The sequence below is a fragment of the Phalangium opilio genome, unplaced genomic scaffold (assembly GCF_054372755.1).
Source record: "Phalangium opilio isolate 3A_F unplaced genomic scaffold, DU_Popi_V2 ptg000229l_1, whole genome shotgun sequence".
NCBI lineage: Eukaryota > Metazoa > Arthropoda > Arachnida > Opiliones > Phalangiidae > Phalangium > Phalangium opilio.
In genome coordinates, this window is record NW_028324220.1 from 195,579 (window position 1) to 210,398 (window position 14,820).

Consider the following 14,820-nt stretch of genomic DNA (forward strand, 5'->3'; position numbering starts at 1 on the left):
ATATATACTGATCTTCATCATAAAATAGTGGGTGTCTGCTATTTGTCCCGCATTTTTTCGTTAAGCAAAATCCAGCACTGTGAATCTGGAGCTTTATGTTTTTAGTATATCTATAATGGAAAACGGCATCACTGTGTTCTGAAATATTTCCAACGATGTGTAGTACGTAGTTTCCAACCAAAGAAGTTAAAAGAAAGGAATGGAGTCGGTAGGTCAGGGTTTGGTTTGGATAACAATTTCCAGTAAGAAAACGTGGCGCTAACAAGGCAGTAGGAATGTAGCAACCACAGTTTACTGGAAGGCAATTTCCAAAAATCCTTAATTCTTGAATCCTTTTGGGTTTTCAAGTGTTTTTGTAATACTGCGGAAGGCAGGGATCAGGAAAAAATTCCATTCCTTACTTTTATATTATTTATTCCAACAGACCTTAAGTATAAGCATGAGCATAGCCCACGCGCTTGCTTTTATAGTGGCAGCAGCTTGCGCCGTGATGCGCGTGATCGAGTGGGCTATGGCATGAGAGAGGAAAAAACTGGATGAATAAAAGTTAACTTCGAAGGTTGTCGTGCTCAAAAAACCTTTTACTTGAAATTTAAAATTTACACCATTTTCTGTCTAATTTTGGATTTTTAAACCCTTTACGGGGACCTTTGACCCAACGGTTTTTCATGTTTTTTGCTTCTAGTGAAAATAATGCGATTTATCTAGATATCGTATAACGAAGTAGAAATATCTTCGTGTTTTTGATATCTTTCTGTTAAATTGAAATTTGTAATAAATCACATTTTGTGTGTAAGTTTGAATTACCACATCTGCTATGTAGAAAATAGACTAAAAAACGATTAATCGGTAAAATTAGACTTTAGGCCTAAAGTGTCTGAGTATAGCTTAAAAAACCAACGTTAAGAAATATGCGATAAGATAAGAGATTGTAACCGAACTGTAATTTAAGATTCGAAGTTTTTGATAAGCTAGTCTTGATTTTGTCTTGATTTTAACTTGGACTTATTTATAACGATTGACTTCGGTCAGTAAATAAACTTGATTTTAACTTAAAATTCAGTATCGTTATTTTCTCAAATTATTACATGGTGCCGAAACCCGGAAACTTAGAAGGCTAGTTATAAAGTAACGGACTAGAATAAGGATTTAGAAATTCGAGAACCTTCCGGACGTACTGAATTTAAATGGCGGAATCAACGGCGAGACAATTCGAGCGAAATAAGAAGAAACGGACAGTCCATAGGCAACAATTGTCGAAGTTAATTAACAAGATAGAGAAAATCATTGACGACGAACAGGAAACCTCGACGGAGATCCTAGACGGCCTTTTGGAACAAATTGCCGCTAAAGACAAGGTACTAAAGGATTTGAATGCCATTATCGAAAACGAACTCGATGACGAAGAACTAGAATCGGACATACTGGCATCTGAAGTATAAGAAACAGACGTTATCAAGACTAAGGCGAAGATTAAATGGAACCTTCAACCGGAAGCTCGCAGTAGACGAAGACTAAGTAGCACAGCAAGTAGTGACACAGTTTTGGGTAATGAAGATGTAAGACGACCCGTCGCGAGGACAAGACTCCCTAAGCTGGAACTTGGAAAGTTTTATGGAGAAGTAAGCCAGTGGATGCAGTTCTGGCCGCAGTTCGAAGTTGCAATCCATAAAGACGAATCACTGAGAAGCATTGACAAGTTCGTGTACCTGAAATCTTATCTTGGAGGAACGGCTCTTAATTCTATAACAGGATTAACCTTGAGCGAAGAAAATTATTTTTTGGCAATCAAGAACCTCAAGGAGCGATTTGGAATGAAGGATGTTATCCGAAACACACACACTAACAGACTTCTAGACATGTCCCCGGTAAGAAGATCATCGGACTTAGCTGCGCTTCGAAGGTTGTACGACCATTGCGAGATCGAAGTCAGAAGTCTCATAAATTTGGGTGAAGCCACTGGAAAGTACGCAGGAGTAATTAGCTCTATTATCCTGAAGTTAGTTCCACCGGATATCGCTTTGGAATACTGCAGGCAAAAACCATCATCAGAAGAGGCTGAGGACGTCAATCAATTGTTGGCATTCATACGTCACGAAGTGGAGAGTATGGAAAGGTCCTTTTCTTACACAAGATCTGTACGACGACTCCACGAACCAGAAGAAACTCGAAGAAGCAATAGACCTCCAGATCACAAGCCATTCAAGACTGGTAATAAGTTTGATTACCCACCGAGATTCAAACCACCATCAGAACATTCTGCAGCTGCTTTACACACTCTCTCAAAAACACCCGAAACCTGCATGTTCTGCGAAGAAGCCACACACCGCTCGGAGAACTGCGAGAAATATCAGACGGTCGAAAAACGGAAAACCATATTACTCAAGAAAGGCCGTTGCTATGTCTGCGTCTCTGGTCGACATCTGGCAAGGGATTGCAGGGTTAAACTCACTTGTTCGCACTGCCAAAAAAGACATCACATATCTGTCTGTGGCCAAAGGGACGGTAATAATGAAGACACAACAAAAGACATGACGGTACAACTCTCAGCATCATCCTGTACCCGAAGAGCGAATACTATCTTACTCCAAACGGCCGTAGTAAGACTTCAGAACGGAATAAGGGAGAAATTAATACGAGTACTTCTAGACGGAGGCAGCCAACGTACGTTCATCAAACGCAGTACCTCCCATGATCTCAACTTTCCCGTTGTTGGAGATGAACTTCTTCAAGTCCATGTGTTTGGAAACGAAAGCCCCAAACCCATGCATTTCCGAAGGGTGGAAGTCACGATCAAGAGTCTTTATAATGAAAAAGTTATAAAGCTGGAAGCAGTAGAGTCTGAAGAAATCACTACGGCAAAAATCGAAGTACCTGGAAATGTCATAGGAAAGGAAATTGGACAAAGGAGACTACGGTTCGCGGATCAAATACCAAATGGCGAAGATTGCAGTGATGAAATTCACATCCTCATTGGTACAGAGTATTATTGGAGCCTTCTAAACGGAAACATTGAACGGCTGAACGAGAACTTGGTATCTATTGAGAGCGAACTTGGTTGGTTGATACACGGTCCTGAATCTATACTGAGTATGCAAATTTCGTCGGGATTATCTACTACATTAATCACTAATGTCGTAAGTCAAGAAGAAGAACTCAATAAAATTCTTCGGTCGCATTGGGAAATTGAGTCCTTGGGAATAGTGGAAAGTGGAAATCAATCATCCATGGAACATCAAGAAGCTTTACGGAAGTTCGAACAAGGAATTCAATTCATAAACCAACGATATCAAGTTTCACTACCTTGGAGAGATGAACACCTTGAACTTACCAGCAATTATTCTGGAGCAAAAAGGAGATTCTTGAGTTTAAAGATTTCGTCGGGATCCTTTGCTATATAGCAATTACCAGTCAATCATCCAAGAATATGAATATAAAGGTATCATCAAAGAAGTCACAAGCTCAGGAAACGATTCAAGAACACCAAGACTATTCTACCTTCCTCACCAACCGGTGATTAAAAGTGAAAGGACGACCACTAAAGTCCGAATAGTTTTTGATGGCTCAGCTCACGATGTTGGAAATCCTTCCTTAAACGAATGCCTCTTATCCGGTCCAAACTTGAACCCTGACCTGTTAGACGTGCTTGTGAGGTTTCGGAAGTACAAGGTTGCATATATGTCGGACGTTGCAGAAGCCTTTTTGCAAATTTCGCTAAAACAGGAAGACCGAAACTCTGTCAGATTCTTATGGTCAAAAACCCATTAATGCCAGAGAAGGATATGGAAATCAAAACCTCCTGTTTTACTAGAGTACTTTTTGGCCTGACATCTAGTCCATTCCTACTGTCTGCCACCGTAAGATATCATGTGAAGAAATATGAAGGTCAATATGAAACTACTTGCAAGAAGCTGAACGAAGATTTATACGTGGACGACCTCATATCCGGAGCTCATAGCGATAACGACGCATTCGAAGAATCTAAACAAGCCAAGGCAATCCTAAAGGACGCCAATATGTCGCTTAGAAAATGGCAAAGCAACTCGAGAGACCTTGAAGATCGATGGAAGAAGGAAGGATGGATTGAACCGACAACAGAAGATATTTCCTTTGCTTCACCTTGCGCTTTGAAGGTTTTGGGTCTCTCATGGGATAAGAAAAAGGACGTTTTCTTCTTTAAGGTCGAAGGCCTTTTGGAGTATATATCATCACTTAAAGATACAAAGAGGTGCATACTTAGCGCCTCCGCCAGAATCTTCGACCCACTTGGCCTCGTAATGCCCTTCACGATAACTGTCAAGATCTTGTTCCAAGCCATTTGGGAGAAAGGGTGCTCTTGGGACGAAGAATTGTCATCCGAGTTAACTCGTCGTTGGAAATCATGGTGCAGCGATTTGCCGACCTTAAATGAACTTACAATCCCTAGGAGTAACCTACCATCTAGCGTTTCAATTTTGGAAGCTTCGGTTCAACTTCACTGCTTCACTGACGCAAGTCAAAGGGCTTACGGAGCGTGTTTATATGTGCGAAGTATGTCAAAAGATGGATTGATCACGGTTAGCCTCATTGGATCCAGAAGCCGTGTGGCCCCTATCAAACAACTTACAATTCCGAGACTCGAATTAATGGTGCTAGATTCACTCATCGTATACGAAATAATTTTAAGGACAAGAACCCAAAAATATACTACTGGAGTGACTCGGATATCACAATTCATTGGATTAAAGGCCAAGCCAGTCGTTGGAAGCCATTCGTAAATAATCGAGTCCTCGAGATTGAACAACTGAGCGAGCCACAATCATGGAATCATTGTCCAGGCCTTGAAAATCCAGCAGACTATCTCAGCAGAGGACAAGCAGCCAATGAACTGACAAGGAACTTCAATTGGTGGAGAGGACCTCCATGGCTCAGCCTGCCTGAAATTTACTGGCCAAAAAACACACCAGTAATTGAAGAAGATGACGTACGCGAAGAATTAAGAGCCAAGCAAACAACGACTGCTCAAAATCTTTGCAACGTTAGAAAATTCGAACCCATGTTTACACTGGACAACTTCAGTGCCATTTCAAGGGTTCTAAGAGTCACTGCTTGGGTCATAAGATACGTCTCTAATCTGAAGAAAACTCCTGAAACAAGAACTTCCGGAGTCCTAACCGCCGAAGAATTGAAAACCTCAGAACTATATTGGATCAGATTAACCCAACAGCAGAGTTTTCCCGAAGAACTAAATAGCCTTAAACTCAAACAGAGATAAGCAGAAAACTCAATTATTTTGAAGTATAACCCAATTCTCGATGACGATGGAATAATCAGAATTGGGGGACGCCTACAATGTTCTACATTTTCTTATGATGAAAAACATCCCATCATATTACCCGACGGACATAAATTTTCGTTGTTGCAAATCGATTACGCCCACGAAAAAGTATTACATCTGGGTACATCTTCCACCATGGCCAAAATTCGGAAAAGGTTTTGGATCTTAAAAGCAAGACAGCAAGTTAAGAAGAGAATCGGTGGATGTCTCATATGTAAGAAGCTCAGGGTTAAACCGACTAAAGAAGAGACCGCACCATTACCAGCTGACCGAGTTCGACAAGCGGAACCGTTTGAAGTCACAGGTCTTGACTTTGCAGGACCTATATTTACCAAAGGCGCCAATGAAAGACAAAAATCTTATATAGCGTTATTCACTTGTGGAGTCACGCGAGCGTTGCATCTTGAGATGGTGTCGGAGCTGTCGACTAAGTCGTTCCTCCTGGCTTTTCGAAGGTTTATCTCCCGAAGAGGAATGATCAAAGTAGTCTACAGCGACAACGCATTGACATTCAAACGAGCAGATCGAGAATTGCAGTTGCTGTGGAAACGAATTAATAATGATGAAGTGAAGGAGTTCTTCGGACAACAAGGAGTTGTCTGGAAGTACATTGTAGAACGCGCCGCATGGTGGGGCGGGTTCTACGAGCGTTTAGTCAGATCCAAGAAATCCTGTCTAAAGAAGATACTCGGCCGATCGTTCTTATCATTCGAGGAATTGACGACAGTTTTAACGGAAATAGAAGCAGTTCTAAATTCTCGTCCCATAACTTATGTTGGCGAAGAGTACGACGAAGAACCACTAACGCCAAGTCACTTTCTCACTGGTCACCGTGTAACCTCTTTGCCTCCTGATCCCAAGTTGAATAGCAAGGAATTGAAGGATGAATTAAGGCGGCGATGGAAACTTCAACAACGGCTACTTGATCATTTCTGGAAGCGGTGGCGGAAGGAGTATATATTGGAATTGAGATCCGCCCATCAAGTATCCCAAAAGACGTCTTCACTCAACGTCAAACCAGGAGAATTGGACTTACTAAAGGATGACAACCTTCCTCGACATATGTGGAAGATGGTTCGCATCGAAGAAGTATTCGAAGGTCGAGATGGGAAACTACGTTGGTGATCCATTCGGCTCCCATCACAAGTCATTTTCAAAAGACCAATTGACCTGATATGCACTCTGGAGATCAATTAAAGATGGACTCACTAATTCGCCATCGGCGGGGAGATTGTAGAAAATAGACCAAAAAACTATTAATCGGAAAAATTAGACTTTAGGCCTAAAGTGTCTGAGTATAGCTTAAAAAACCAACGTAAAAAACCGAACTGTAATTTAAGATTCGAAGTTTTTGATAAGCTAGTCTTGATTTTGTCTTGATTTTAACTTGAATTTATTTATAACGATTGACTTCGGTCAGTAAATAAACTTGATTTTAACTTAAAATTCAGTATCGTTATTTTCTCAAATTATTACACCCCATTCCCAACATTATTTTATTATCTTTCATATGGATGAGTAAAAGTTAACTTAGAAGGTTGTCGTGTATAGTATTATTCAAAAAAACCTTTTATTTGAAATTTTAAATAAACAATTTACGGGGACCTTTGAGCCAACGGTTTTTCATTTTTTGCTTCTAGTGAAAATAATGCAATTTATCTATATATAGATATATATCTATATATATATAGATAGAAATATCTTCGTGTTTTTGATTTCCTTCTGATAAATTGAAATCTCTAGTAAATCACATTTTGTGTGTAAGTTTGAATTACTACATCCGCTATGGGGACCCCATTCCCACATTTTTTTATTATCTTTCATATGGATGAATAAAAGTTAACTTCGAAGGTTGTCGTGTATAGTATTATTCAAAAGAAAACTTTTACTTCAAATTTAAAATTTACACCATTTTGTGTCTAAATTTGGATTTTTAAACCCTTTACGGGGAACTTTGAGCCAACGATTTTTCATGTTTTTTGCTTCTAGTGAAAATAGTGCGATTTATCTAGATATCGTATAACGAATTAGAAATATCTTCACGTTTTTGATGTCTTTCTGTTAAATTGAAATTTGTAATAAATCACATTTTGTGTTTCAATTTGAACTGCCACATCTGCTATGGGGACCCCATTCCCAACATTTTTTTAATATCTTTCATATGGATGAATAAAAGTTAACTTCGAAGGTTGTCGTGTATAGTATTATTCAAAAAAAAACCTTTTACTGAAATTTAAAATTTACAGCATTTTGTGTCTAATTTTGGATTTTTAAACCCTTTACGGGGACCTTTGAGCCAACGGTTTTTCATGTTTTTTGCTTCTAGTGAAAATAGTGCGATTTATCTAGATATCGTATAACGAAGTAGAAATATCTTCGTGTTTATGATGTCTTTTTGTTAAATTGAAATTTGTAATAAATAACATTTTGTGTTTAAATTTGAATTACTACATCCGCTATGGGGACCACATTCCCAACATTTTTTTTTATCATTCATATGGATGAATAAAAGTTAACTTCCAAGGTTGTCGTGTATAGTATTATTCAAAAAAAAACCCTTTTACTTGAAATTTAAATTTTATACCATTTTGTGTCTAATTTTGGATTTTTAAACCCTTTACGGGGACCTTTGAGCCAACGGTTTTTCATGTTTTTTGCTTCTAGTGAATATAGTGCGATTTATCTAGATATCGTATAACGAAGTAGATATATCTTCGTGTTTTTGATTTCCTTCTGTTAATTTAAATCTGTAGTAAATCACATTTTGTGTTTAAGTTTGAATTAATACATCCGCTATATGGACCCCATTCCCAACATTTTTTTATTATCTTTCATATGGATAAATAAAAGTTAACTTCGAAAGTTGTCGTGTATAGTATTACTCAAAAAAAAACCTTTTACTGAAATTTAAAATTTACACCATTTTGTGTCTAATTTTGGATTTTTAAACCCTTTACGGGGACCTTTGAGCCAACGGTTTTTCATGTTTTTTGCTTCTATTGAAAATTATGCGATTTATCTAGATAACGTATAAAGAATTAGAAATATCTTCATGTTTTTGATGTCTTTCTGTTAAATTGAAATCTGTAGTAAATCACATTTTGTGTGTAACTTTGAATTACTACATCCGCTATGGGGACCCCATTCCCACCGGAACAGGAAAATTTGGTCTCGCCGAATTGGTCTCGCCATTTTGGTCTCGCCGATTTGGTCTCACAGATTTGGTCTCGTGATTTTTTGGTCTCGGGACTATTTGGTATCGTGATTATTTGGTCTCGGGACTAATTGGTATCGTGATTATTTGGTCTCGGGACTATTTGGTATCGTGATTATTTGGTCTCGGGACTATTTGGTATCGTGATTATTTGGTCTCGGGACTATTTGGTATCGTGATTATTTCGTCTCGGGACTATTTGGTATCGTGATTATTTGGTCTCTTGACGGTTTGGTATCATGATTATTTGGTTACCTAATTAGTTGCCTACTTTTCCAAAGCAATCGTCCCAATAATTCGTTGCCACCTTTTCCAAAATATTCTCCTATTAATTAATTGCCACCTTTTCCTAAATATTCTCCTATTTAATTAGCTGCCACCTTTCCAAAATATTCTCCTATTAATTAGCTGCCACCTTTTCCAAAACATTCTCCTACTAATTAGCTGCCACCTTTTCCAAAACATTCTTATACTAATTACCTGCCACCTTTTCCAAAACATTCTTATACTAATTACCTGCCACCTTTTCCAAAGCAATCGTCCCAATAATTCGTTGCCACTTTTTCCAAAATATTCTCCTATTAATTAGTTGCCACCTTTTCCTAAATATTCTCCTATTAATTAGCTGCCACCTTTTCCAAAATATTCTGCTATTAATTACTAGCTGCCACCTTTTCCAAAACTAATTAGCTGCCACCCTTTCCAAAGTATTCTCCTACTAATTACCTGCCACCTTTTCCAAAACATTCTCCTACTAATTAGCTGCCACCTTTTCCAAAATATTCTCCAATTAATTAGCTGCCACCTTTTCCAAAGCAATCGTCCCAATAATTCGTTGCCACCTTTTCCAAAATATTCTCCTATTAATTAGTTGCCACCTTTTCCTAAATATTCTCCAATTAATTAGCTGCCACCTTTTCCAAAATATTCTGCTATTAATTAGCTGCCACCTTTTCCAAAATATTCTCCTATTAATTAGCTGCCACCTTTTCCAAAATATTCTCCAATTAATACGCTGCCACCTTTTCCGAAGCCATCGTCCCAATAATTCGTTGCCACCTTTTCCAAAATGTTCTCCTATTAATTAGTTGCCACCTTTTCCTAAATATTCTCCTACTAATTAGTTGTCACCTTTTCCTAAATATTCTCCTATTAATTAGCTACCACCTTTTCCAAAATATTCTTATACTAATTAGCTGCCACATTTTCCAAAATATTCTCCTATTAATTAGCTGCCACCTTTTCCAGAACATTCTCCTACTAATTATCTGCACCTTTTCCAAAACATTCTTATACTAATTAGCTGCCACCTTTTCAAAAACATTCTCCTATTAATTCTACTAATTAGCTGCCACCTTTTTCAAAACATTCTCCTACTAATTAGCTGCCACCTTTTCCAAATATTCTCCAATTAATTAGCTGCCACCTTTTCCAAAATATTCTCTTATTAAATATCTGATATATTTTCCAAAATATTACTATTATTGCTAATAAGTTGTTCGTGGTAAGAGCCTAAGAGGTGGGCTTTAAATACTCATATAAATAATCTTCTTACCTCCAAAAAACGTTGGGTTGGGTTAGGTCCAGAGACACATTTGTCCCGAGACCCAATTGTCTCGAGACCCATTTGTCCCGAGACCCAATTGTCCCGAGACCCATTTGTCCCGAGATCCAATTGTCTCGAGACCCAATTGTCCCGAGACCCAATCGTCCCGAGGGCCATTTGTCCCGAGTCCCAATTGTCCCGAGACCCATTTGTCCCGAGACCAAATCGGCGAGACCATAACGGCGAGACCAAATTGTCGCGTACCGCATTCCCACATTTTTTTATTATCTTTCATATGGATGAATAAAAGTTAACTTGGAAGGTTGTCGTGTGTAGTATTATTCAAAAAAAAAAAACTTTTACTGAAATTTAAAATTTACAGCAATTTGTGTCTAATTTTGGATTTTTAAACCCTTTACGGGGACCTTTGAGCCAACGGTTTTTCATGTTTTTGCTTCTAGTGAAAATAGTGCGATTTATCTAGATATCGTATAACGAAGTAGAAATATCTTCGTGTTTATGATGTCTTTTTGTTAAATTGAATTTTGTAATAAATAACATTTCGTGTTTAAATTTGAATTACTACATCCGCTATGGGGACCACATTCCCAACATTTTTTTTTTATCATTCATATGGATGAATAAAAGTTAACTTCGAAGGTTTTCGTGTATAGTATTATTCAAAAAAACCTTTTACTTGAAATTTAAAATTATACACCATTTTGTGTCTAAATTTGGATTTTTAAACCCTTTACGGGGACCTTTGAGCCAACGGTTTTTCATGTTTTTTGCTCTAGTGAAAATTATAAGATTTATCGAGATAACGTATAAAGAATTAGAAATATCTTCACGTTTTTGATGTCTTTCTGTTAAATTGAAATTTGTAATAAATAACACTTTGTGTTTAAATTTGAATTACTACATCCGCTATGGGGACCCCATTCCCAACATTTTTTTATTATCTTTCATATGGATGAATAAGAGTTAACTTCGAAGGTTGTCGTGTATAGTATTATTCCAAAAAAAAATTTACTTGAAATTTACACCATTTTGTTGTCTAATTTTGGATTTTTAAACCCTTTACGGGGACCTTTGACCCAACGGTTTTTCATGTTTTTTGCTTTTGGTGAAAATAATGCGATTTATTTAGATATCGTTTAACGAAGTAGAAATATCTCCGTGTTTTTGATGTCTTTCTGTTAAATTGAAATTTGTAATAAATAACATTTTGTGTTTAAATTTGAATTACCACATCCGCTATGGGGACCCCATTCCCAACATTTTTTTATTATCTTTCATATGGATGAATAAAAGTTAACTTCAAAGGTTGTCGTGTATAGTATTATTCAAAAAAAAATCTTTTACTTGAAATTTAAAATTTGCACCATTTTGTGTCTAATTTTGGATTTTTAAACCCTTTACGGGGACCTTTGAGCCAACGGTTTTTCATGTTTTTTGCTTCTAGTGAAAATAATGCGTATTATCTAGATATCATTTAACGAAGTAAAAATATCTTCGTGTTTTTGATGTCTTTCTGTTAAATTGAAATTTGTAGTAAATAACATTTTGTGTTTAAATTTGAATTACCACATCCGCTATGGGGACCCCATTCCCAACATTTTTTTATTATCTTCAATATGGATGAATAAAAGTTAACTTCGAAGGTTGTCGTGTATAGTATTATTCCAAAAAAACCATTTACTTGAAATTTAAAATTTACCTCATTTTGTGTCTAATTTTGGATTTTTAAACCCTTTATGGGACCTTTGAGCCAACGGTTTTTCATGTTTTTTGCTTCTAGTGAAAATAATGCGTATTATCTAGATATCATTTAACGAAGTAAAAATATCTTCGTGTTTTTGATGTCTTTCTGTTAAATTGAAATTTGTAGTAAATAACATTTTGTGTTTAAATTTGAATTACCACATCCGCTATGGGGACCCCATTCCCAACATTTTTTTATTATCTTCCATATGGATGAATAAAAGTTAACTTCGAAGGTTGTCGTGTATAGTATTATTCCAAAAAAACCATTTACTTGAAATTTAAAATTTACACCATTTTGTGTTTAATTTTTGATTTTAAAATACTTTACGGGGACTAATGATGAAAATTAGTAAAGTTCGTAAGGTATCGTACAAAACACTAAAAATAATTTTTCTTTTTAATAGGACCTATATATTTTTTAAATGTTTCTAAAATTGAATTTTACCTTCCTCTCTGAGGCCATTGTTCCAACGTACTTTAATGATTTTTGTTCTTGATGAAAATTTTGATATATACCATTTTAATTGAATTTTATTTGACATTTGGTAGGTGGATCATGTTCCAAGTTTTTAATAGTTTGTTTCTTGAGGTTTCGTATTACTATTTATTATTTTTCTAATTTTATACAAGTATTATTTTTAAGTTTTAAATCTTGACAATATCAGATACTTGATAACGAATTATGCTTATCGTATTAACATATTAAATTCCGTTTACTTTTGAATTGAGACATTTTGTTACCCATAACTCAAGCTTAGAGAATATTAGTGTATTGCTATTCTTACGGGGACAAAGTTAACCGGAAATACGTCATAGATTTTGGTCCCCATAAAGAATGTAAAGAAATTTATGTAAAAGTTTCCTTTAAAAATATTTGGAATTCATTTTAAGATGCAATTTGAAACAAGTCATAAAAGTGAAATATATTTTCGATTTTACGATAAAAGCGGAGGAGATTTTGCGTTTTCTAAATGTCCTCGTAAGTGACTTTTTAAACTCGGTCCTCATAAGCAATGTAGGACATGTATGTGTGTGTGTGTCTGTGTGTCTGTCTGTCTGTCCGTTGTTACACCCACGTGACCGCGATCGCAGTTTGCGTATCGGAGCAGACGTGTTCGCCATTTCCGAACTGCTTTCACAGTCACGGAAATGGCTCCTCTACTCGAGTTCTCACACCACCATCTTCTGGTCTTTGTCCATCCCACACGGACACCAGTCTGTTCTTACTGGCTTCTAATCACCACCATCTTCTGTTTATTGTCAATCCCACATTGACACCAGTCTGCACTTACACTGGCTTCTAACACGACCATCCACTAGTCTTCCGTCTATTCCACATAGACACCAATCTGTATCATTGGCTTCTACTCCATTATCATCGTTTGGTTTTAGGATATACGCGGCGATCAGCTAGGGTTACGAGAAACGTCTAGCCTCCCTAAGGTGGGATCGCCACCAAAGGTTTTCGCAATTGCGCTTTTTCCTTACTATTATAATGGATCGTAAGTTTATATAATCTTCTTGACACGGAGAGGTAATATTTTGGTAAAACAAACCTATGCCTGCCATAGAACATTTTCGACTCAAAATGTGAAATAGAACGCACTATACTTCGGTTCAACCACCGATGTTGAAACACCCTGTATGAATTAACTGACATATCGACCCATTAATAGCTCGTGACGCAGAGTATGACATAGAACTGCGTCATGGTAATGACCATAAGACTACTTTCAAGTGGCGTTTGGCAGGGGTGATTCTCCATCACTGGCGGGTACAATAAGCTGCGGAGGGGGCGTGGAGCACCTCGGCTCAGGGTGTTCCGCTTGAGGTTCGTCAACATCTTTGGTATGGTGAAATAATTACTATTTTCAGCCAATGTTTAATACTTCATCTTACCTAAGGAGCCAAAAATGGCTTGTACATCTCCAGAGGTTTCGTCAAATTGCACTGTAAAGAAAGGAGTACTATTTAGTATTTCGGTTGACAATGGGTACGTAATTAAATTATGTTAATAGAGTTTGGGAGATATCTGACTTACAGGAATTGTTTCCATCTCCTACAGCCTCAAGGGAATCAAAATCTATATAGTCGTAGTGACTCCATAACAATCAAATCATTATTATTCCAGTTGTTCAGGAAGTCATATGACTAATAAGGTAAGAGACGTTTGGATCCAACCCACCTTTCCGTCGATTCTTTCTGGACTATTCCACTAGAAGGCGTAATGGCACAAGATCTATGAAATTATTCAGTTTTAAAGGGAGAGTGAAAATGAAGCAAAACAGATTTTTTATCGATTCTATCTGCCCCGACTCTATATAGCCCCGAATGATTTTAAATTACTTTGACATTTCATTTCTATTTTCAAATTATCACCTACAAGCAATCGCATGACGCCCTGCCTTTCGTAAAACCAAAATTCCTGTGGCACGCTCCATGTCGAATGAAATCTAGCGCGTGATTTGATAAAATGCGCAAGATGTCTTAATCGTGGCGCACGACATAGAGCATGCCACTTGCATTGTGCTAACAAGCAGGCAGGGCGTTATGGGATTGGTCAAAACAGCTGAATGTTCAGTGTGGAGTACGGCTCAATCGAAGAACCCTTTCGTGTGTGAGATGGGCTGAATGATTGGTGGCACCCCTACACGCGGCGAGGTAAACTCAACTATTACTAATCCCATTTTGAAACTCCAAGTTAAACAGCATCGCGGGCGGTCAGTACTTGGGAAGGAGACAACGATGGGCACTACATACCATTCACCCTATCACAAACACGAAGATGAAGTTGAAATTGTCATCTCAGACTGTAGCGACATCCGCCTCGAATTACTTTGTCCAGGTCGGAGGTGCTAATTTGAAATTGTCAAAGACATTTCAAAAGTAAAATTGAATTTTTATATCAATCGTACACAGAAAAAAGTGTGTTCGAAAATTTAACACAATCTCTGAACACCTCCATGCAACACTCTC

At 37.3% G+C, this 14,820-nt stretch overlaps 3 protein-coding genes across 3 annotated transcripts; all 3 read left to right on the forward strand.

The window, feature by feature from the left end:
- Window positions 1-1,187: 1,187 nt before the first annotated feature.
- On the forward strand, window positions 1,188-3,401 carry LOC149614015 (uncharacterized). The gene is made up of 2 exons (XM_089857981.1): window positions 1,188-1,427; window positions 1,473-3,401. Exons 1-2 carry the CDS (start codon window positions 1,188-1,190, stop codon window positions 3,399-3,401), a joined length of 2,169 nt encoding a protein of 722 aa, XP_089714107.1.
- A 366-nt stretch (window positions 3,402-3,767) lies between these two features.
- On the forward strand, window positions 3,768-5,254 carry LOC149614016 (uncharacterized). Its single transcript, XM_089857982.1, has 2 exons — window positions 3,768-4,523; window positions 4,577-5,254. Exons 1-2 carry the CDS (start codon window positions 3,768-3,770, stop codon window positions 5,252-5,254), a joined length of 1,434 nt encoding a protein of 477 aa, XP_089714108.1.
- A 198-nt stretch (window positions 5,255-5,452) lies between these two features.
- LOC149614017 (uncharacterized) lies at window positions 5,453-6,442 on the forward strand. The gene has a single exon (XM_089857983.1). It carries the CDS (start codon window positions 5,453-5,455, stop codon window positions 6,440-6,442), a length of 990 nt encoding a protein of 329 aa, XP_089714109.1.
- Window positions 6,443-14,820: the final 8,378 nt, after the last annotated feature.